This window comes from Hoplias malabaricus, chromosome 17 (genome assembly GCF_029633855.1).
Source record: "Hoplias malabaricus isolate fHopMal1 chromosome 17, fHopMal1.hap1, whole genome shotgun sequence".
Classification (NCBI taxonomy): domain Eukaryota; kingdom Metazoa; phylum Chordata; class Actinopteri; order Characiformes; family Erythrinidae; genus Hoplias; species Hoplias malabaricus.
This window is the reverse complement of record NC_089816.1, coordinates 36,575,986-36,600,149: the sequence shown is the minus strand read 5'-3', so window position 1 is coordinate 36,600,149 and position 24,164 is coordinate 36,575,986. Positions and strand designations below refer to the sequence as shown.

The 24,164-nt window shown below is 46.8% G+C and overlaps 1 protein-coding gene across 5 annotated transcripts in view; it reads right to left on the bottom strand.

The window, feature by feature from the left end:
* Positions 1-3,226: 3,226 nt before the first annotated feature.
* The window catches only part of ccdc136a (coiled-coil domain containing 136a), a 35,021-nt gene continuing 14,083 nt past the window's right edge, over positions 3,227-24,164 (bottom strand). For 3 of the 5 annotated variants that reach the window (XM_066649209.1, XM_066649212.1, XM_066649211.1), the window contains 5 exons: positions 11,220-11,331; positions 9,385-9,610; positions 7,282-7,419; positions 6,328-6,433; positions 3,227-5,431 (listed from right to left, as the gene is read on the bottom strand). In XM_066649209.1, coding sequence (XP_066505306.1) covers positions 6,338-6,433; positions 7,282-7,419; positions 9,385-9,610; positions 11,220-11,331 — 572 coding nt within the window. In that variant the 3' untranslated portion in view covers positions 3,227-5,431; positions 6,328-6,337. The remainder of the gene's footprint in view (positions 5,432-6,327; positions 6,434-7,281; positions 7,420-9,384; positions 9,611-11,219; positions 11,332-24,164) is intronic. The other 2 variants (XR_010795953.1, XM_066649213.1) reach the window with 2 other exon arrangements.

The following is a 24,164-nucleotide window of genomic DNA, read 5'->3' as shown; positions in this document are numbered from 1 at the left end:
TGAATGACATGCAGCTTAAAGAAAGTCGAGTTTACAGGTTACACACAAACAACTGAAACCACAGACCCGAAACCTACCGTCCAATCATATCTGTCAAATCCTAGTTACTGAGAAAACACAAATCAACAGAGACGTCTGAGCACTAAGAGATCAGTTCAACTGTACACTGTCCATTTACTCATAACAGGGCTGTGTAAAACTCAGAGACCACCCTATGTTTATTTAGCTTCCAGTGAGGTGGGGTCCAGGTGGGCCGCCTAAACTGGATTAATGTGAGCTGCTCAGAAACATGTTTATATTGTCATTGCACAGGAGTTCTATGAATGTAACCCCTCTGTGGCAGTGAGAACACATCCATGGAGCATCGGGCATCCACCTCCGAGCCCAAGTAGCAGTTGGGGGTTAGGAGCTTTGCTCAAGAACACTTCAGCGGTGGAGGTTGAGGGAGGAGACAACGATGCTCCCATTGGTGTCATTTCCGATGAAATGTGCTTCCTTCTTCATCGTCCAGACCCTGAACTGGAGCTTAAAACATTTCGGGTGGTCTCTAACTTTTGCACAATGCAGGAGCTGTAAACGTTCACGCAGAACAGTAAGAACTTTCAGGAACAGGGAAAGTGCCGGGAAGAGCCAGGGTAAACTACTGCATTCAGTTCTCTTCGTCTTCAGCTCCCCTCAGTGTTTCCTCTGAGATGTGAGAAGGCTGACACACTTCTTCTTTATCATCTGTCGCTAACACAGCACTGCACAGCTCAAATCAGCCCACAGACGCCTGCGCTAGCATGGTCAGCAGAGACTGGTGGAGAGGCCCTGGTGGAGAGGAACTGAACTCACGCTCTCCTGAGGACAGGGACGATGCGTAAACCCAAGACCCTCATCTCATCTTTAAAAATAAGAGAATGTAAAATATCTGCTGCCTCTCAGTAATAAATCACACTGTGAGCAAAATATTTCATCATGATATTCTTCATATTTCTAAGATATTTATCATGAGAAATGAAAAGGTGTTTGCTCTGTATTCAGACGCTTGCCTTTGGCGCCGTGTCGTCTGCAGCTCCTTCAACTCGGACTCAACTGCAGGCAGCACATATACTTCATTACGTGAAAATATATAAATATCGGCTATGTTCTACTCTGTCGTACTGTATGACAGTATCTCCATGATAATAATCCTAGGTTTTCAATATAAAACATTAATATATAAAATTCAAAACTTGGTACAAACATCACAACGGCACAGAGAGGTTTATATAAGTCTGAGTTATTCACTAAAACCAGCCACTCTTCACACAAACACATACCAAACACACACAGGAAGACTGAGATATCTATGTCTAATAGAACAGAACACCCCAGCCCCCACATTCCCTCCTCACGACGTCCCAGACCCTCGGAAAAGGACCACAGACAGATGCAGCTCAGAGAACATCCCACCGTTCACAGACCTGGAACCAGCAGTGGCGCGTCCACGTCAGATGTCAGGGTTTGGGCCAATGTTCTGAGACAAACAATGTGCCTTGGCGTTTTGTCCTGTGCACAGTGCAGTGAAGTGACACTAAGATGGTGGTGAAAAGCCATTTTCAAATATTAACTCCGGAATAGTCTGGAGAATTATGTCCCAAAATATTCAGAATTTGCCCATGTCTGAGAGGGGCTTTAGTGTGTGTTGTGCTGGTGCGGGTAGATCAGACACAGCAGTGCTGCTGGAGTTTTTAAACCCCTCAGTATCACTGCTGGACTGAGTCCACCGAGCAAAAACATCCAGCCGACAGTGTCCTGTAAGCAGTGTCTGGTGGGCAGCATCCTGTATTCAGTGTCTCCTGAGAAACATCCTGTGGGCAGCGTAATGTGAGCTGTGTCCTGTGGGAAAGTCATGTGGCAGTGTCCTGTGGGCAGTGTCCTGAGTGAAACGTCCTGTGGAAAGCGTTCTGTGGGCAGTGTCCTGAGGGAAACGTCCTGTTGGCAGTGTCCTGTGGGAAAGTCATGTGGCAGTGTCCTGTGTGCAGTGTCATGAGTGAAACTTCCTGTGGGCAGGGTTCTGTGGGCAGTGTCCTGAGGGAAACGTCCTGTGGGCAGCGTCCTGAGGGAAACATCCTGTTGGCAGCATCCTGTGGGCAGCGTCCTGTGGGAAGCATCTTGAGGGAAACGTCCTGTGGGCAGTGTACTGTGGGCAGTGTCCTGAGGGAAACGTCCTGTGGGTAGCATTCTGTGGGCAGTGTCCTGAGGGAAATGTCCTGTGGGTAGTGTCCTAAGGGAAATGTCCGGTGGGCAGCGTTCTGTGGGCAGCGTCCTGAGGGATACGTCCTGTTGGCAGTGTCCTGAAGGAAACATCCTGTGGGCAGTGTCCTGTGGGAAACGTCCTGTGGGCAGTGTCCTGTGGGCAGCGTACTGTGAGCAGTGTCCTGTGGGAAAGTCATGTGGCAGTGTCCTGTGGCCAGTGTCATGAATGAAACTTCCTGTGGGCAGCGTTCTGTGGGCAGTGTCCTGAGGGAAACGTCCTGTGGGTAGCATTCTGTGGGCAGTCTCCTGAGGGAAACGTCCTGTGGGCAGTGTTCTGTGGGCAGTGTTCTGTGGGCAGCATCCTGAGGGAAACGTCCTGTGGGCAGCGTCTTGAGGGAAACGTCCTGTTGGCAGTGTCCTGTGGGCAGAGTCCTGAGGGAAACATCCTGTGGGTAGCGTTCTGTGGGCAGTGTCCTGAGGGAAATGTCCTGTGGGCAGTGTCCTGAGGGAAATGTCCTGTGGGCAGCGTTCTGTGGGCAGCGTCCTGAGGGATACGTCCTGTTGGCAGTGATCTGTGGGCAGTGTATTGTGGGCAGCATCATGAGGGAAACGTCCTGTGGGCAGTGTCCTGAAGGAAACGTCCTGTGGGCAGTGTCCTGTGGGAAACGTCCTGTGGGCAGTGTCCTGTGGGCAGCGTACTGTGAGCAGTGTCCTGTGGGAAAGTCATGTGGCAGTGTCCTGTGGGCAGTGTCCTGAGTGAAACATCCTGTGGGCAGCATTCTGTGGGCAGTGTCCTGAGGGAAATGTCCTGTGGGCAGTGTCCTGAGGGAAACGTCCTGTGCATAGTGTCCTGTGGGCAGTGTCCTGAGGGAAATGTCCTGTGGGCAGTGTCCTGAAGGAAACGTCCTGTGGGCAGTGTCCTGAGGGAAACGTCCTGTGGGCAGTGTCCTGAGGGAAACGTCCTGTGGGCAGTGTCCTGAGGGAAACGTCCTGTGGGCATTGTCCCATGAGTAAAGTCAGGAGCGATAAAAGTCAGGAGTTAAGAAAAGAGTTAGCTCCAATGCCGCATTGTTGATTAGGGATTTATTTCCCTAATAACTCCGTAATTCCGAGGATTGTCTGTGGGTTTACACTAAAAAAGAAGGAAACACTGATTTTACTTTTAAAATGATGCCTTTAGTCGGCCAGTAATTAGATAGATTTTGTGTAAATTCAGTTTTCAGGTTAAAGAAACAATCTGTGTGTTTTAAAACCTGGTCAAACTCTAAAAACAAAGCCAATGCTAAAAAGTAAAGCTGCTCACACGAGCAAATCATCCTTCGTACCAGTGTCGTCAGGCAGATTAACCTTCACTGGATCAATATTTACCACGCTGGGCCTTTCCCTCAAATGATCCAGGCTGAAAATTCTTATTTAATTTTAATTCATACTTCAAACTATCAAAGCTGTGTCTCTGATCACGTGCAGGACATTTCTGAGGCAGGAGCTTCAGCCAAAATCAAAGGAAACCCATCACCAACATTATTCATTAATAAACGCGCAGTAGCATATTAAACTTGTGTTTTGGTTGTGGTTCATTTTGAACTAAACAACGTCAGGGATTACACAGACACTCGTTACCGGTCTGTCTGACGCTGTGGGTCAGAGGAGAAGTGTGTAGCAGTGGTTTGTCCTGGCGCTCGGCGCTGCAGGAGTGCTGCTAACTGAAGGAGGAGGAGGTGGAGGGAGGCACAGGGCGGGAGCTTGTGTGCGCCGCGGATCACATCGTGACAGAATTGTCACAAGAACGCAAATAAATGACCATCAGATATCACACTTTTGGAGGGCTCTGATGACAGAGAGGGACATTTTTATTTTTAAATATTGATGAATGAAGAAAAGGGCTGGAGCACCACTAGGGGTCAGTCTGCTGTGCACGAGCCTGTCTCTGATCCATTTTACAGTCGTCATTAAACAGAAACCGGTCACAGACGACCTCTGGAATGTGATGGAACTGGACGATAGGGGCGAGGAGTAGTGTGGGCGGGGCCTGACTTTCTCCATCAGATTTGATTGGATGATTTAGTTTGTGTTTCCTGAATAAGAACCGGTCTGTCTCTGTGATTAATGCCAGGAACAAACTCCACATAAACAAACAGTAAAAGATCAAACACACCACAACTGCAAACCATTTGTTCACACACACACACACACACACACCAATCAGCCAGAACATTAAAATCACCTCCCCATTTCTACATTCACTCTCCACTCTGATCACTTTGTAGTCCATCTGTTGCTCTGCATACTTCGTTACCCCCCACCCCTCTTTCACCCTGTTCCTCAGCGCTCAGGACCCCCACAGAGCAGGTGTGATGTGGTGGTGGATCATTCTCAGCGCTGCAGTGACACTGACGTGGTGGTGGTGTGTTAGTGTGTGTTGTGCTGGTGTAGAGTGGATCAGACACAGCAGTGTTTTTTTAACCCCTCAGCGTGGCTGTCCTGACCATTGAAGAACAGCCACAGGTGAACTACAGAGTGTAAGTGCAGAACTGCAGAGTGACCGGAGTGGACAGTGGAGGTCAGAGAGTGGACCGTGAGTGGACAGCTGAGTGATGTATATAATTATAGGTATGTTAATATAGTGTTGAATAAATGCTGATTAAATTGATTGAAAACACGGTCCGTGCTCCTACTGCATCACACGGAAAATCCCTTTCACCCTGCGCTGGTCACTGCTGTCCATCACTGCTCATTCGTAGCTGCAGTAAACACCCAGGACCTTTCCCTCTAAAAATATATTAGTCTACATTTCTTTACAGGTCACTGAAGAAACAAGAGATACAACACAATATTTATGTTAAATTAGTGAGTGAATAAATAAATAATCTTCATAAAACATAGAGTGGACATTAAAGTGGAGATCATAGGGCAAGCCTCTCGCTGAAAGATGGAGCCAGCGAGAGACTCACATCCTCGTCTCCATCAATGTCTCGGCTAAATCTACTGCTTCACGCTGGGCTCTTCGGGCCGTTCAGGGTCAGGAACAGGTCCAGAGATGCCAGGGAAGATGGAGGGTAGGTAGAGAAATAGATCAGCGTTTTAAAATGACCAGGTTAATGGGTCAAGTTTTCAGCTGACCACAGTTTAACCCTGCGCTTTAAATTCAACAAGGAGGACAAGACTCTGCTGCTGGACAGAGGACATCCAGAGACGGACTCTGTGGTCATTCCTGAAACAAAAAGAGAAAGATATTATTATTATTCACATATATCACAGTGAAATCTGTCAACAGAAAACACAAAAAACAATTAATAAATTAATTACAAATACATTTACACATGAACTCTCCTCTAAAGACTCCTATCACAAACTTCCAAAGCAGATTTACAAGTGGACGTCAGAGATCAGGCGCAGTTTAGTATGTGTTATATATTATAATATACAGAAAAAATGGGTACAGTGGGATATAAACTAAATGTATGTCCCTGTTCACATCAAAGTGTGGATCTGGAGCCCACCAACCCACACACTGTGAAACAAGACCCCAGTCAGTTTTCTGTGCGCTGCCTGAGTCAGAAACACGGGATAAAACGAGTCGTTCTGATTCTGCTGCACTTTTGACATCAAGTGCAGAGACTTTAGAATGGCCCCGCCCCCTCGTCTGAGTCTGTCCAATCACAGCGCTGGACCCGTGTTTATGTGAGAGCACAAAGACGAAGTTAAACTCAGCAAAACAGACACAACGAGCGCGGAGAAATAAGAGCACTGAGTAAAGACGGAGAAGAAAGAGAACAGAGTGAAAACGGCTAAAAACCAGAGCTTCTGCTCCTCGCTCCTCACTGCTGTGCGCTCGGGGTCGGGGTGAACAGCGAGCGGCTCATTATCATTTAAAGGAACAGGTGCTGAAAGCGGGCGTTCTGAACAGGGGCTGTTTACACAGGGGGAGAACACTGCTGTGGGGCTCGTGGGGTTCGGACCAAAGCAGGTTTCAGACGTTTCACTAAGAAGCAGAACTGTGTTCCACCGTGGAGAGGTGTGTGTAGGTGTTGAGGGTCTAGGAGTATTTGTGGGTGGAGCCTGGAGACATGGGTCTGATCAGTGGCAGTGGAGATGTTCAGCAGGTACCTCGGAGTGCTCAGGACCCCAGCTCGGACCAGCAGCACCACAGCAAAGCCACCATCACTATCAGCCCTAAGAACGGCAGCGAGAGAACAGGGGGCTCAGAGGAGAACTGAGAGGATGGAGGGATGAGGGGATGAGAAAAAGATGAAAAACCCAAAATTAAGGAATGAATGGAGGGTGGAGCAACAACACAAACATAACCTCATGAACAATGATGAAAGTGTAAGAGAATATGAGGAGTGAACATGGATGAAATATAACATTGAGACCCACAGAGGGACAGACAGAAACTAGTGGAGAGAGAGAGTATTCTAGTTGTGTTTGTTGATGGGCGTTAATGTGGGGTGTTGTTGGTGAGATTTAGAGTGGGGTGTTGTTGGGGGGGCCATAGTGTGGGGTGGTGTTTGTTTATGAGCGTTAGAGTGGGGTGTTGTTGGTGGGAGTTAGAGTGGGGTGGTGTTTGTTAGTGGGAGTTAGAGTGGGGTGGTGTTTGTTAGTGGGTGTTAGAGTGGGGTGTTGTTGGGGGGGCCATAGTGTGGGGTGGTGTTTGTTAGTGGGCATTAGAGTGGGGTGTTGTTGGGGGGCGATAATGTGGGGTGTTGTTTGTTGGCGGGCGTTAGAGTGGGGTGTTGTTGGGGGGCCATAGTGTGGGGTGGTGTTTGTTAGTGGGCGTTAGAGTGGGGTGTTGTTGGTGGGAGTTAGAGTGGGGTGGTGTTTGTTAGTGGGCGTTAGAGTGGGGTGTTGTTGGTGGGAGTTAGAGTGGGGTGGTGTTTGTTAGTGGGCGTTAGAGTGGGGTGTTGTTGGGGGGGCCATAGTGTGGGGTGGTGTTTGTTTTGAGCGTTAGAGTGGTGTGTTGTTGGTGGGAGTTAGAGTGGGGTGGTGTTTGTTAGTGGGCATTAGAGTGGGGTGTTGTTGGAGGGCGATAGTGTGGGGTGGTGTTTGTAAATGCTCCTCCACCTGAATCCCATTCTCCTCCGAGAGCCTGTCCAGCTCTTCCCGGCAGCGCAGCAGCTCCAGCTCCAGTTCCGCCCGCTCTTTCTGACTGGTCTCAAACAGGTTCTGTAGCTCCCTCAGTTCAATCCGCACCCCGTCGCACTGCCGGGGCACAGAGCAGCCCGTTAGAACCCAGAGTCCATCTCCTCAGTTCTACCCTGGTCCAGCAGAACTACCCCTGTGTAGGCACCTCATCCTACCTGCCCCAGTCTACTCACCCTTTCATAACTGCTCACATCTACCTGCCTCAGGTTACCTGTCCCATCCTACCCACCCCGGTCTACCTGTCCAATCCTGTCGGTCCCATTCTACCTTTTCAAGCCCACCTGTTCAATTCTACTTGCTTGTCTACCTGTCCCATCCTACCCTTCCCAGATTACCTACCCTATTTTACCTGACCCAGCAGGGTCTGCTCCAATCCACCTATCTCAGCTGTCCTGTTTCGGCATGTACACCTGCCCTGGCTTACGTGTCCCACCCTACCAGAGTAGTGAACTCCCCTGGTTTACCTGTCCCCCTCAACCTGACCACTGACCTGTCCCAGTTTACCTGTCCCTCTCCACCTATTCACCGACATGTCCTGGTTTACCTGTCCCCCACCACCTATCCACTGACCTGTCCCGGTTTACCTGTCCCCCAGAACCTATCCACTGACCTGTCCCGGTTTACCAGTCCCCCTCCACCTGACCACTGACCTGTCCTGGTTTACCTGTCCCCCTCCACCTATCCACTGACCTGTCCTGGTTTACCTGTCCACCTCCACCTATCCACTGACCTGTCCCCGTATACCTGTCCCCCTCAACCTGACCACCGACCTCTGCCGGTTTACCCGTCCCCCTACACCTATCCACTGACCTGTCCCGGTTTACCAGTCCCCCTCCACCTATCCACTGACCTGTCCCGGTTTACCTGTCCCCCTACACCTATCCACCGACATGTCCTGATTTACCTGTCCCCCTCCACCTATCCACGGAACTGTCCCGGTTTACCAGTCCCCCTCCACCTATCCACCGACATGTCCTGATTTACCTGTCACCCTCCACCTATCCACGGACCTGTCCCGGTTTACCTGTCCCCCTCAACCTATCCACTGACCTGTCCCGGTTCACCTGTCCCCCTCCACCTATCCACTGACCTCTCCCCGTATACCTGTCCCCCTCAACCTGACCACCAACCTCTGCCGGTTTACCTGTCCCCCTCCACCTATCCACTGACTTGTCCCCGTATACCTGTCCCCCTCCACCTATCCACTGACCTTTCCCTGTATACCTGTCCCCCTCAACCTGACCACCGACCTGTCCCGGTTTACCTGTCCCCCTCAACCTGACCACCGACCTCTGCCGGTTTACCTGTCCCCCTACACCTATCCACTGACCTGTCCCGGTTTACCAGTCCCCCTCCACCTATCCACTGACCTGTCCCGGTTTACCTGTCCCCCTCAACCTGACCGCCGACCTCTGCCGGTTTATCTGTCCACCTACACCTATCCACTGATCTGTCCTGATTTACCTGTCCCCCTCCACCTATCCCCAGACCTGTCCCGGTTTACCTTTCCCCTTCAACCTATCCACTGACCTGTCCCGGTTACCTGTCCCCCTCCACCTATCCACTGACCTGTCCCCATTTACCTGTCCCCCTCAACCTGACCACCAACCTCTGCCGGTTTACCTGTCCCCCTACACCTATCCACTGACCTGTCCCGGTTTACCAGTCCCCCTCCACCTATCCACTGACCTGTCCTGGTTTACCTGTCCCCCTCAACTTGACCACCGACCTCTGCCGGTTTATCTGTCCCCCTACACCTATCCACTGACCTGTCCCCGTATACCTGTCCCCCTCAACCTATCCACTGACCTGTCCCGGTTTACCTGTCCCCCTCCACCTATCCACTGACCTGTCCCCGTGTACCTGCCCCTCTCAACCTGACCACTGACCTCTGCCGGTTTACCTGTCCCCCTACACCTATCCACCGACCTGTACCGGTTTACCTGTCCCCTCCACCTATCCACTGACCTGTCCCAGTTTACCTGTCTCCCTACACCTATCCACTGACCTGTCCCAACTTACCTGCCTCTGCACCTGTTCTGCCTTCTCCTCCGCCTGCTTTAGCTGTTCTCTCAGTGACAGCATTTCTGAGAACCCTGAGCTCCAGCTGGTTGGCGTGAGTAGCTTCCCCTCAAAGGAAACATTCTTCTGGACACTGGCGTCCACAAGCCTGCAGTTTGGGAACTCCTGTGTGTCACCTTCAGGCTCACAACCCTCCTGGTCCTCCTTCAGAGAGGGACACACGGTTCTGTGTGGGATAGACACAGCACAAACCCAGGGAGAATCTGAGTGAATGATGAACATTCAGCTGGTAGGAGCAGGTAAAGAGGCCTTTAGCATCAAAGTTACTGCTAAAATAGGATAATGCATAGTCCTCTTTGATCTCTGGGGTCTGACAGAACTTAACAATCTACATGGTTACCATGTGAACCAACTCCCTCAGAGCCCATGTCCATCCTGAACCAGCTTGTCCACGTTCTACCAAAGTGGTGTGTGTAGCTTTGCAGTCACAGTTATATTTTGTGTGAACTGCTGCACATCCAGGTGCAAAGAGTCAAAAGTTTGACGAAATTTTTTTCCCATAAATATTAGCAGCGATATGAGAGGATGAATGATCATAAAACAGCTAGCAAGAGAAACTAAATCACTGGGATTTCCAAAGCGGAAAATTCAGAAAATTGCTATTTTATACATCACAAGCCAGAAAAGATTCCTGCCTTAATTACTTAGCTAACATTTACTTAGCTAACATTAGCTTCTGATTAGTTTCTGCTGCTCACATAATTCATTCTTCATTCATTCATTCATTCTTTCATTCATTCATTCTTTCATTCATTGCTACATTTTATTTAACTTTCTAGTATTACAGCTAGCTTTAGGATTAGATTTGTGAGCTAATCAGTCAGCATCCATCCCAAAGTAGTTCACAGAGGGACACCTTAGAGTTCTAATAACGTATTTTATATTACACTGTGTTTTCTCACTAAAATATTTTGCAAATTAATATTTAATTTAATAACACAAGTAATCTTTATTGCATCATAAACCTTGTATCTCTGTGGGTGTTTAGTTTACTACGTCATTTAAACACAGCAGCTGTGTGCAAAACTCACCACAAACCGACCAAGAGAAAATCTCCAAAATTACTCTAAATACAATGTTTTTACTTTGACTTCCACTGAGAGTTAAGAAGGTTCTTCCTTCTGTAAAGTTCCTGCTTTGTGAGATACGCGTTTTTAACAGGACAGCGGTGTATAGTGTTGAGTGTGATTTTCCTTATATTTACTATTGTAAATATATGTAACTCATATTTTTAGTGTTTGGTAAATCACTTTAAAGCACTTTGAACAGTTTGACTTGACTTTCTATATAAATAAAGTTTGATTGATTGGCTGATTGAAGGGTTATGGACTTCCTCACTGTAGAGCCCCTGAGAAACTGGAGCACCCAGAGGTGCAGACACAGAGAGGCAGACACAGGGTGAAGCACGAGCTGCACAGCTGAGTGAGCAGTAACTCTCCATGAGGTCCACATGAGTCCACAGCGGCTTGTGCCATATATTTATATTTAACCCATTCTTAACCCACCCCTGACTTTGGGGGGTGTCCATATGTGGGGACAGGATTTACCCCCTAGGCATGTCCTGCTGGCACCCAGCTGGGGGCCATAAGGGACCTCCAGGGGGGAGGTGTCTGGAAGAAGAGCGTAGGCAGAAGGTTAACAGCAGATGCAGTGATGGTATTCCCTCTCTAGGTTCCATTTTACACAGGATGAATGGCTGAATAGTGAGTGTGAACTGTATGTGAGTGGCTGAACCTGCTGGGTGTCCCGGGGCAGGGTGAAGAGTGTGTTTGTACCGAGTCGTCTGCAGCAGCTGTAGTTTCACCGTCAGTTTGCTGTTGGCTTCCTTCAGTGTCTCACACTCTTCTTTCAGATTGGAACACTCCTCCTTCAGCAGGACAGCGTCACCTGGACAAACATTCACACAGTCATTCAGGCGCTCAGGGCTTGTGCAGCTGTTCACTCACTCAGTCTCTTACAGGTCAGTGTTCTCTGAGGTCTACAAATAAACCCCTGTTTGGTGTGTGTAAAGGGTTAAATGCACAGTTTGTCTGGTGTGTATAAATACCACTGAGGCATTTCACCACTTTCAGTAACGTGTTTAGTTAGTGGACGCGTGGCTGAAGCCCGTGCTGAGCCAATGCTGATATCTGAGAATTCACATATCAATAGATGCCAATACACACGTTTATAAAATACAGCAATAGAAGACTTCCCAGATTAGCATTATACAAAAATGTAAAAATAATTTGCACAACATTTACTTAAAAGATACAGTCGCTTCTTACTCACACACACCACTCCACCTTAAAAGATACAGTCGCTTCTTACTCACACACACCGCTCCACATTAAAAGATACAGTCGCTTCTTACTCACACACACCGCTCCACCTTAAAAGATACAGTCGCTTCTTACTCACACACACCACTCCACCTTAAAAGATACAGTCGCTTCTTACTCACACACACCGCTCCACCTTAAAAGATACAGTCGCTTCTTACTCACACACACCACTCCACATTAAAAGATACAGTCGCTTCTTACTCACACACACCACTCCACCTTAAAAGATACAGTCGCTTCTTACTCACACACACCGCTCCACCTTAAAAGATACAGTCGCTTCTTACTCACACACACCTCTCCACATTAAAAGATACAGTCGCTTCTTACTCACACACACCTCTCCACCTTAAAAGATACAGTCGCTTCTTACTCACACACACCACTCCACCTTAAAAGATACAGTCGCTTCTTACTCACACACACCGCTCCACATTAAAAGATACAGTCGCTTCTTACTCACACACACCGCTCCACCTTAAAAGATACAGTCGCTTCTTACTCACACACACCACTCCACCTTAAAAGATACAGTCGCTTCTTACTCACACCGCTCCACCTTAAAAGATACAGTCGCTTCTTACTCACACACACCGCCCCACATTAAAAGATACAGTCGCTTCTTACTAACACACACCGCTCCACCTTAAAAGATACAGTCGCTTCTTACTCACATACGCCGCTCCACATTAAAAGATACAGTCGCTTCTTACTCACACACACCTCTCCACCTTAAAAGATACAGTCGCTTCTTACTCACACACACCTCTCCACCTTAAAAGATACAGTCGCTTCTTACTCACACACACCGCTCCACCTTAAAAGATACAGTCGCTTCTTACTCACACACACCGCTCCACCTTAAAAGATAGTCGCTTCTGACTTACACACACCGCTCCACATTAAAAGATACAGTCGCTTCTTACTCACACACCGCTCCACCTTAAAAGATACAGTCGCTTCTTACTCACAGACACCGCTCCACCTTAAAAGATACAGTCGCTTCTGACTTACACACACCGCTCCACATTAAAAGATACAGTCGCTTCTTACTAACGCACACCGCTCCACATTAAAAGATACAGTCGCTTCTTACTCACACACCGCTCCACCTTAAAAGATACAGTCGCTTCTTACTCACACACACCGCTCCACCTTAAAAGATACAGTCGCTTCTGACTTACACACACCGCTCCACATTAAAAGATACAGTCGCTTCTTACTCACACACACCGCTCCACCTTAAAAGATACAGTCACTTCTTACTCACACACACCGCTCCACCTTAAAAGATACAGTCGCTTCTTACTCAAACGCACCGCTCCACCTTAAAAGATACAGTCACTTCTTACTCACACACACCGCTCCACATTAAAAGATACAGTCGCTTCTTACTCACACACAGCTCCACCTTAAAAGATACAGTCGCTTCTTACTCACACACACTGCTCCACCTTAAAAGATAGTCGCTTCTTACTCACACACACCGCTCCACATTAAAAGATACAGTCGCTTCTTACTAACACACACCGCTCCACATTAAAAGATACAGTCGCTTCTTACTAACACACACCGCTCCACATTAAAAGATACAGTTGCTTCTTACTCACACACACCACTCCACTTTAAAAGATACAGTCGCTTCTTACTCACACACATCTCTCCACCTTAAAAGATACAGTCGCTTCTTACTCACACACACCGCTCCAACTTAAAAGATACACTCGCTTCTTACTAACACACACCGCTCCACATTAAAAGATACAGTCGCTTCTTACTCACACACACCACTCCACCTTAAAAGATACAGTCGCTTCTTACTCACACACACCACTCCACCTTAAAAGATACAGTCGCTTCTTACTCACACACACCGCTCCACATTAAAAGATACAGTCGCTTCTTACTCTCACAGACCACTCCACATTAAAAGATACGGTCGCTTCTTACTCACACACACCGCTCCAACTTAAAAGATACAGTCGCTTCTTACTCACACGCACCGCTCCACCTTAAAAGATACAGTCGCTTCTTACTCACACACACCGCTCCACCTTAAAAGATACAGTCGCTTCTTACTCACACACACCGCTCCACCTTAAAAGATACAGTCGCTTCTTACTCACACACACCGCTCCACATTAAAAGATACAGTCGCTTCTTACTCACACACACCGCTCCACATTAAAAGATACAGTCGCTTCTTACTCACACACACCTCTCCACATTAAAAGATACAGTCGCTTCTTACTCACACACACCTCTCCACCTTAAAAGATACAGTCGCTTCTTACTCACACACACCACTCCACCTTAAAAGATACAGTCGCTTCTTACTCACACACACCGCTCCACCTTAAAAGATACAGTCGCTTCTTACTCACACACACCGCTCCACCTTAAAAGATACAGTCGCTTCTTACTCACACACACCTCTCCACCTTAAAAGATACAGTCGCTTCTTACTCACACACACCGCTCCACATTAAAAGATACAGTCGCTTCTTACTCACACACACCGCTCCACCTTAAAAGATACAGTCGCTTCTTACTCACACACACCGCCCCACCTTAAAAGATACAGTCGCTTCTTACTCACACACACCGCTCCACCTTAAAAGATACAGTCGCTTCTTACTCACACACACCGCTCCACCTTAAAAGATACAGTCGCTTCTTACTCACACACACCTCTCCACCTTAAAAGATACAGTCGCTTCTTACTCACACACACCGCTCCACCTTAAAAGATACAGTCGCTTCTTACTCACACCGCTCCACCTTAAAAGATACAGTCGCTTCTTACTCACACACACCGCCCCACCTTAAAAGATACAGTCGCTTCTTACTCACACACACCGCCCCACATTAAAAGATACAGTCGCTTCTTACTCACACACACCGCTCCACCTTAAAAGATACAGTCGCTTCTTACTTACACACACCGCTCCACATTAAAAGATACAGTCGCTTCTTACTCAATCGCACCGCTCCAACTTAAAAGATACAGTCGCTTCTTACTAACACACACCGCTCCACCTTAAAAGATACAGTCGCTTCTTACTCACATACACCGCTCCACATTAAAAGATACAGTCGCTTCTTACTCACACACACCTCTCCACCTTAAAAGATACAGTCGCTTCTTACTCACACACACCTCTCCACCTTAAAAGATACAGTCGCTTCTTACTCACACAAACCGCTCCACATTAAAAGATACAGTCGCTTCTTACTCACACACACCGCTCCACCTTAAAAGATACAGTCGCTTCTTACTCACACACACCACTCCACCTTAAAAGATACAGTCGCTTCTTACTCACACCGCTCCACCTTAAAAGATACAGTCGCTTCTTACTCACACACACCGCCCCACCTTAAAAGATACAGTCGCTTCTTACTCACACACACCGCTCCACCTTAAAAGATACAGTCGCTTCTTACTTACACACACCGCTCCACATTAAAAGATACAGTCGCTTCTTACTCAATCGCACCGCTCCAACTTAAAAGATACAGTCGCTTCTTACTAACACACACCGCTCCACCTTAAAAGATACAGTCGCTTCTTACTCACATACACCGCTCCACATTAAAAGATACAGTCGCTTCTTACTCACACACACCTCTCCACCTTAAAAGATACAGTCGCTTCTTACTCACACACACCTCTCCACCTTAAAAGATACAGTCGCTTCTTACTCACACACACCACTCCACATTAAAAGATACAGTCGCTTCTTACTCACACACCGCTCCACCTTAAAAGATACAGTCGCTTCTTACTCACACACACCGCTCCACCTTAAAAGATAGTCGCTTCTGACTTACACACACCGCTCCACATTAAAAGATACAGTCGCTTCTTACTCACACACACCGCTCCACCTTAAAAGATACAGTCGCTTCTTACTCACACACACCACTCCACCTTAAAAGATACAGTCGCTTCTTACTCACACCGCTCCACCTTAAAAGATACAGTCGCTTCTTACTCACACACACCGCTCCACATTAAAAGATACAGTCGCTTCTTACTCACACACACCGCTCCACCTTAAAAGATACAGTCGCTTCTTACTTACACACACCGCTCCACATTAAAAGATACAGTCGCTTCTTACTCAAACGCACCGCTCCACCTTAAAAGATACAGACGCTTCTTACTCACACACACCGCTCCACATTAAAAGATACAGTCGCTTCTTACCCTCACAGACCACTCCAACTTAAAAGATACAGTCGCTTCTTACTAACACACACCGCTCCACCTTAAAAGATACAGTCGCTTCTTACTCACATACACCGCTCCACATTAAAAGATACAGTCGCTTCTTACTCACACACACCTCTCCACCTTAAAAGATACAGTCGCTTCTTACTCACACACACCACTCCACATTAAAAGATACAGTCGCTTCTTACTCACACACCGCTCCACCTTAAAAGATACAGTCGCTTCTTACTCACACACACCGCTCCACCTTAAAAGATACAGTCGCTTCTGACTTACACACACCGCTCCACATTAAAAGATACAGTCGCTTCTTACTCACACACCGCTCCACCTTAAAAGATACAGTCGCTTCTTACTCACACACACCGCTCCACCTTAAAAGATACAGTCGCTTCTGACTTACACACACCGCTCCACATTAAAAGATACAGTCGCTTCTTACTAACGCACACCGCTCCACATTAAAAGATACAGTCGCTTCTTACTCACACACCGCTCCACCTTAAAAGATACAGTCGCTTCTTACTCACACACACCGCTCCACCTTAAAAGATACAGTCGCTTCTGACTTACACACACCGCTCCACATTAAAAGATACAGTCGCTTCTTACTCACACACACCGCTCCACCTTAAAAGATACAGTCACTTCTTACTCACACACACCGCTCCACCTTAAAAGATACAGTCGCTTCTTACTCAAACGCACCGCTCCACATTAAAAGATACAGTCGCTTCTTACTCACACACACCGCTCCACATTAAAAGATACAGTCACTTCTTACTCACACACCGCTCCACCTTAAAAGATACAGTCGCTTCTTACTCACACACACCGCTCCACCTTAAAAGATACAGTCGCTTCTTACTCACACACACCGCTCCACATTAAAAGATACAGTCGCTTCTTACTCACACACACCGCTCCACATTAAAAGATACAGTCGCTTCTCACTCACACACACCGCTCCGCATTAAAAGATACAGTCGCTTCTTACTCACACACACCGCTCCACCTTAAAAGATACAGTCACTTCTTACTCACACACACCGCTCCACCTTAAAAGATACAGTCGCTTCTTACTCAAACGCACCGCTCCACCTTAAAAGATACAGTCGCTTCTTACTCACACACACCGCTCCACATTAAAAGATACAGTCGCTTCTTACTCACACACCGCTCCACCTTAAAAGATACAGTCGCTTCTTACTCACACACACTGCTCCACCTTAAAAGATAGTCGCTTCTTACTCACACACACTGCTCCACATTAAAAGATACAGTCGCTTCTTACTAACACACACCGCTCCACATTAAAAGATACAGTCGCTTCTTACTAACACACACCGCTCCACATTAAAAGATACAGTTGCTTCTTACTCACACACACCACTCCACTTTAAAAGATACAGTCGCTTCTTACTCTCACAGACCACTACACATTAAAAGATACAGTCGCTTCTTACTCACACACACCACTCCACATTAAAAGATACAGTCGCTTCTTACTCACACACACCACTCCACATTAAAAGATACAGTCGCTTCTTACTCACACACACCATTCCACCTTAAAAGATACAGTCGCTTCTTACTCACACAGACCACTACACATTAAAAGATACAGTCGCTTCTTACTCACACACACCACTCCACATTAAAAGATACAGTCGCTTCTTACTCACACACACTGCTCCACCTTAAAAGATAGTCGCTTCTTACTCACACACACTGCTCCACATTAAAAGATACAGTCGCTTCTTACTAACACACACCGCTCCACATTAAAAGATACAGTCGCTTCTTACTAACACACACCGCTCCACATTAAAAGATACAGTTGCTTCTTACTCACACACACCACTCCACTTTAAAAGATACAGTCGCTTCTTACTCTCACAGACCACTACACATTAAAAGATACAGTCGCTTCTTACTCACACACACCACTCCACATTAAAAGATACAGTCGCTTCTTACTCACACACACCACTCCACCTTAAAAGATACAGTCGCTTCTTACTCACACACACCATTCCACCTTAAAAGATACAGTCGCTTCTTACTCTCACAGACCACTACACATTAAAAGATACAGTCGCTTCTTACTCACACACACCACTCCACATTAAAAGATACAGTCGCTTCTTACTCACACACACCACTCCACCTTAAAAGATACAGTCGCTTCTTACTCACACACACCATTCCACCTTAAAAGATAGTCGCTTCTTACTCACACACACTGCTCCACATTAAAAGATACAGTCGCTTCTTACTCACACACACCACTCCACCTTAAAAGATACAGTTGCTTCTTACTCACACACACCACTCCACTTTAAAAGATACAGTCGCTTCTTACTCACACACACCACTCCACTTTAAAAGATACAGTCGCTTCTTACTCACACACACCACTCCACCTTAAAAGATACAGTCGCTTCTTACTCACACACACCGCTCCACATTAAAAGATACAGTCGCTTCTTACTCACACACACCGCTCCAACTTAAAAGATACAGTCGCTTCTTACTCACACGCACCGCTCCACCTTAAAAGATACAGTCGCTTCTTACTCACACACACCGCTCCACCTTAAAAGATACAGTCGCTTCTTACTCACACACACCGCTCCACCTTAAAAGATACAGTCGCTTCTTACTCACACACACCGCTCCACATTAAAAGATACAGTCGCTTCTTACTCACACACACACTGCTCCACATTAAAAGATACAGTCGCTTCTTACTCACACACACCGCTCCACATTAAAAGATACAGTCGCTTCTTACTCACACACACCGCTCCACATTAAAAGATACAGTCGCTTCTCACTCACACACACCGCTCCACATTAAAAGATACAGTCGCTTCTCACTCACACACACCGCTCCACATTAAAAGATACAGTCGCTTCTCACTCACACACACCGCTCCACATTAAAAGATACAGTCGCTTCTTACTCACACACACCGCTCCACCTTAAAAGATACAGTCACTTCTTACTCACACACACCGCTCCACCTTAAAAGATACAGTCGCTTCTTACTCAAACGCACCGCTCCACCTTAAAAGATACAGTCGCTTCTTACTCACACACACCGCTCCACATTAAAAGATACAGTCGCTTCTTACTCACACACCGCTCCACCTTAAAAGATACAGTCGCTTCTTACTCACACACACTGCTCCACCTTAAAAGATAGTCGCTTCTTACTCACACACACTGCTCCACATTAAAAGATACAGTCGCTTCTTACTAACACACACCGCTCCACATTAAAAGATACAGTCGCTTCTTACTAACACACACCGCTCCACATTAAAAGATACAGTCGCTTCTTACTCACACACACCACTCCACATTAAAAGATACAGTCGCTTCTTACTCACACACACCACTCCACCTTAAAAGATACAGTCGCTTCTTACTCAAACGCACCGCTCCACCTTAAAAGATACAGTCGCTTCTTACTCACACACACCGCTCCACATTAAAAGATACAGTCGCTTCTTACTCACACACACCGCTCCACCTTAAAAGATACAGTCGCTTCTTACTCACACACACTGCTCCACCTTAAAAGATAGTCGCTTCTTACTCACACACACTGCTCCACATTAAAAGATACAGTCGCTTCTTACTAACACACACCGCTCCACATTAAAAGATACAGTCGCTTCTTACTAACACACACCGCTCCACATTAAAAGATACAGTTGCTTCTTACTCACACACACCACTCCACTTTAAAAGATACAGTCGCTTCTTACTCTCACAGACCACTACACATTAAAAGATACAGTCGCTTCTTACTCACACACACCACTCCACATTAAAAGATACAGTCGCTTCTTACTCACACACACCACTCCACCTTAAAAGATACAGTCGCTTCTTACTCACACACACCATTCCACCTTAAAAGATACAGTCGCTTCTTACTCACACAGACCACTACACATTAAAAGATACAGTCGCTTCTTACTCACACACACCACTCCACATTAAAAGATACAGTCGCTTCTTACTCACACACACCGCTCCACCTTAAAAGATACAGTCGCTTCTTACTCACACACACTGCTCCACCTTAAAAGATAGTCGCTTCTTACTCACACACACTGCTCCACATTAAAAGATACAGTCGCTTCTTACTAACACACACCGCTCCACATTAAAAGATACAGTCGCTTCTTACTAACACACACCGCTCCACATTAAAAGATACAGTTGCTTCTTACTCACACACACCACTCCACCTTAAAAGATACAGTCGCTTCTTACTCACACACACCATTCCACCTTAAAAGATAGTCGCTTCTTACTCACACACACTGCTCCACATTAAAAGATACAGTCGCTTCTTACTCACACACACCACTCCACCTTAAAAGATACAGTTGCTTCTTACTCACACACACCACTCCACTTTAAAAGATACAGTCGCTTCTTACTCTCACAGACCACTACACATTAAAAGATACAGTCGCTTCTTACTCACACACACCACTCCACATTAAAAGATACAGTCGCTTCTTACTCACACACACCACTCCACCTTAAAAGATACAGTCGCTTCTTACTCACACACACCATTCCACCTTAAAAGATACAGTCGCTTCTTACTCTCACAGACCACTACACATTAAAAGATACAGTCGCTTCTTACTCACACACACCACTCCACATTAAAAGATACAGTCGCTTCTTACTCACACACACCACTCCACCTTAAAAGATACAGTCGCTTCTTACTCACACACACCATTCCACCTTAAAAGATAGTCGCTTCTTACTCACACACACTGCTCCACATTAAAAGATACAGTCGCTTCTTACTCACACACACCACTCCACCTTAAAAGATACAGTTGCTTCTTACTCACACACACCGCTCCACTTTAAAAGATACAGTCGCTTCTTACTCTCACAGACCACTACACATTAAAAGATACAGTCGCTTCTTACTCACACACACCACTCCACTTTAAAAGATACAGTCGCTTCTTACTCACACACACCACTCCACCTTAAAAGATACAGTCGCTTCTTACTCACACACACCGCTCCAACTTAAAAGATACAGTCGCTTCTTACTCACACGCACCGCTCCACCTTAAAAGATACAGTCGCTTCTTACTCACACACACCGCTCCACCTTAAAAGATACAGTCGCTTCTTACTCACACACACCGCTCCACATTAAAAGATACAGTCGCTTCTTACTCACACACACACCGCTCCACATTAAAAGATACAGTCGCTTCTTACTCACACACACCGCTCAACATTAAAAGATACAGTCGCTTCTTACTCACACACACCGCTCCACATTAAAAGATACAGTCGCTTCTCACTCACACACACCGCTCCACATTAAAAGATACAGTCGCTTCTCACTCACACACACCGCTCCACCTAAAACACGCAGAGCTGAGGACAACAGATCCTGTGAATTAAACTTTTTTTTTTTATTAAAATCATGAACATCATCTTTAAACCATATATTATCAGAACAACTCTGAGGATCTGTTGTCCTGCAGCATCCAGTTTAAATTCCCATCAGGGTGGAGAGGCTCAGGCAGGGCAGTGTTAGGATTTCTCACTATTTCTCACTCTCTTTTCTCTCAGGTCTCGATTGTGGTGTTTACACGTGCTTCAGCTTCCACACTCCAGTCTTAGGACGGTTCACCCTGAGGTGTTCAGATTTATAGATGGAGGGGATGGTACGCTCATCACTGTGAGATTTCTGATGAAGCTGGGAGGTCCTCCTCATCTCTGAGACGTGAGAAACATTGGATTTAATCTTTTCACAAAGCTGTTATCCGACACTCACCTGTAGACGGGGTTACACCTCAGGTCCTTCAGGATTTTCATGGTCAGTCTGGGTTTTATTCCCTCTGCTCAGCGTCTCTCAGCATCATCTACAGCTCACCGCACTGTTACCTCTCACCAGTTTCGGTTTTTAATTCCAGTTTCTTTCTCTTTGCCCCTGTTGTTAAACTGTTTTCATTGCTTTCGAATTTGTTGCTTGTCTATGTTCATGCATTTGTGGTTATATGGTTTTAACTGATCTTCTGTGTAGTCAATGTTCCTGTGTCAGAAGGAGTTTTGATGGATTTATTATTGACAGTTATCCTCCTTCCTCTGTATGTTTCTGAATCTAAAAGTAGACTGAATGTATAACAGTGAGAATTCAGCGTTCTCTTTCTAACTGAGGATGGTTTAGATCAGAAAAGTAGAATGTAAATAAAATGTCTGCGTTTGTGTTGTAGACATCAGGACGTGTGGTTACCTTCACCACCGCTGTAAAAGACCGTGTTCACTGGAGCCCGTGTGAATTTTGAGGAGCTGATGTCCTTCTCCGGATCAGTCAGTGAGTCTCATTCCTGCTGCTGTGAAGTGTGATGTCACTCTCTCAGTAATCCAGAACATGACATGACACTTTCAGTATTCAGCACCACTCCTACACCCCCTAAACACCACCTCACCAGCCCCCGCTCCTTAAACACCCCCTCACCACCACCCTGGTTTATGCAGGCGGTTAGCAGAGCAGTGGCAGTGGAGATGGAGTCCACTGATCATCTGCTGTGTGCAGCTGAAAACACCACAGCGCCCCCTGCTCCTCAGCCCCAAAATACACCAGATACACAGCACTGTGCAGAAGTCTGAGGCCCCTAAGATAATGTTATATATTTAAACTAAAGCCTCTCAGTGAGTGTGGGGCTGGTATAAAGTTATAATCACAGTAAACACAAACAATAATAATATAAAACACATAAGAAATATAAGATAATGTTTCTCTATAAAGTAGTGGGTGAGAGTGAGACTGAAGAACAGTGTTTTGTTTCTCCTTGATTCTCCTTGATTTTCATGAATTTGTTAAATCCACAGCACACATTATTTAAAATCATTATTTATTCACCACTAAAACTAGGCACTGGATGATCACCTCAAATAATACAGACTCACCCTCTCTCCTCTCCTCTTCTCTCTGTTTCTCACCCTCTCTCCTCTCCTCTTCTCTCTGTGTCTCACCCTCTCTCCTCTCCTCTTCTCTCTGTGTCTCACCCTCTCTCCTCTCCTGTTCTGTCTGTGTCTCACCCTCTCTCCTCTCCTGTTCTCTCTGTCTCACCCTCTCTCCTCTCCTCTTCTCTCTGTGTCTCACCCTCTCTCCTCTCCTGTTCTCTGTGTCTCACCCTCTCTCCTTTTCTGTTCCCTGTGTCTCACCCTCTCCCCTCTCCTGTTCCCTTTGTGTCTCACCCTCTCTCCTCTCCTGTTCTCTCTGCGTCTCACACTCTCTCCTCTCCTGTTCTCTGTCTCACACTCTCTCCTCTCCTGTTCTCTGTATGTCTCACCCTCTCTCCTCTCCTGTTCTCTGTGTCTCACCCTCTCTCCTTTTCTGTTCCGTGTCTCACCCTCTCCCCTCTCCTGTTCTCTCTGTCTCACCCTCTCTCCTCTCCTCTTCTCTCTGTGTCTCACCCTCTCTCCTTTTCTGTTCCCTGTGTCTCACCCTCTCCCCTCTCCTGTTCCCTTTGTGTCTCACCCTCTCTCCTCTCCTGTTCTCTCTGTGTCTCACCCTCTCTCCTCTCCTGTTCTCTGTGTCTCACCCTCTCTCCTATTCTGTTCCCTGTGTCTCACCCTCTCCCCTCTCCTGTTCTCTCGGTCTCACCCTCTCTCCTCTCCTCTTCTCTCTGTCTCACCCTCTCTCCTCTGCTGTTCTCTCTGTGTCTCACCCTCTCTCCCCTCTGCTGTTCTCTGTGTCTCACCCTCTCTCCTCTCCTGTTCTCTCTGTGTGTCACCCTCTCTCCCCTCCTGTTCTCTCTGTGTCTCAACCTCTCTCCTCTCCTGTTCTCTCTGTGTCTCACCCTCTCTCCTCTCTCATTCTCTCTGTCTCACCCTCTCTCCTCTCCTGTTCTCTCTGTGTCTCACCCTCTCTCCTCTCCTGTTCTCTGTGTCTCACCCTCTCTCCTTTTCTGTTCCCTGTGTCTCACCCTCTCCCCTCTCCTGTTCCCTTTGTGTCTCACCCTCTCTCCTCTCCTGTTCTCTCTGTGTCTCACACTCTCTCCTCTCCTGTTCTCTCTGTCTCACACTCTCTCCTCTCCTGTTCTCTGTATGTCTCAACCTCTCTCCTCTCCTGTTCTCT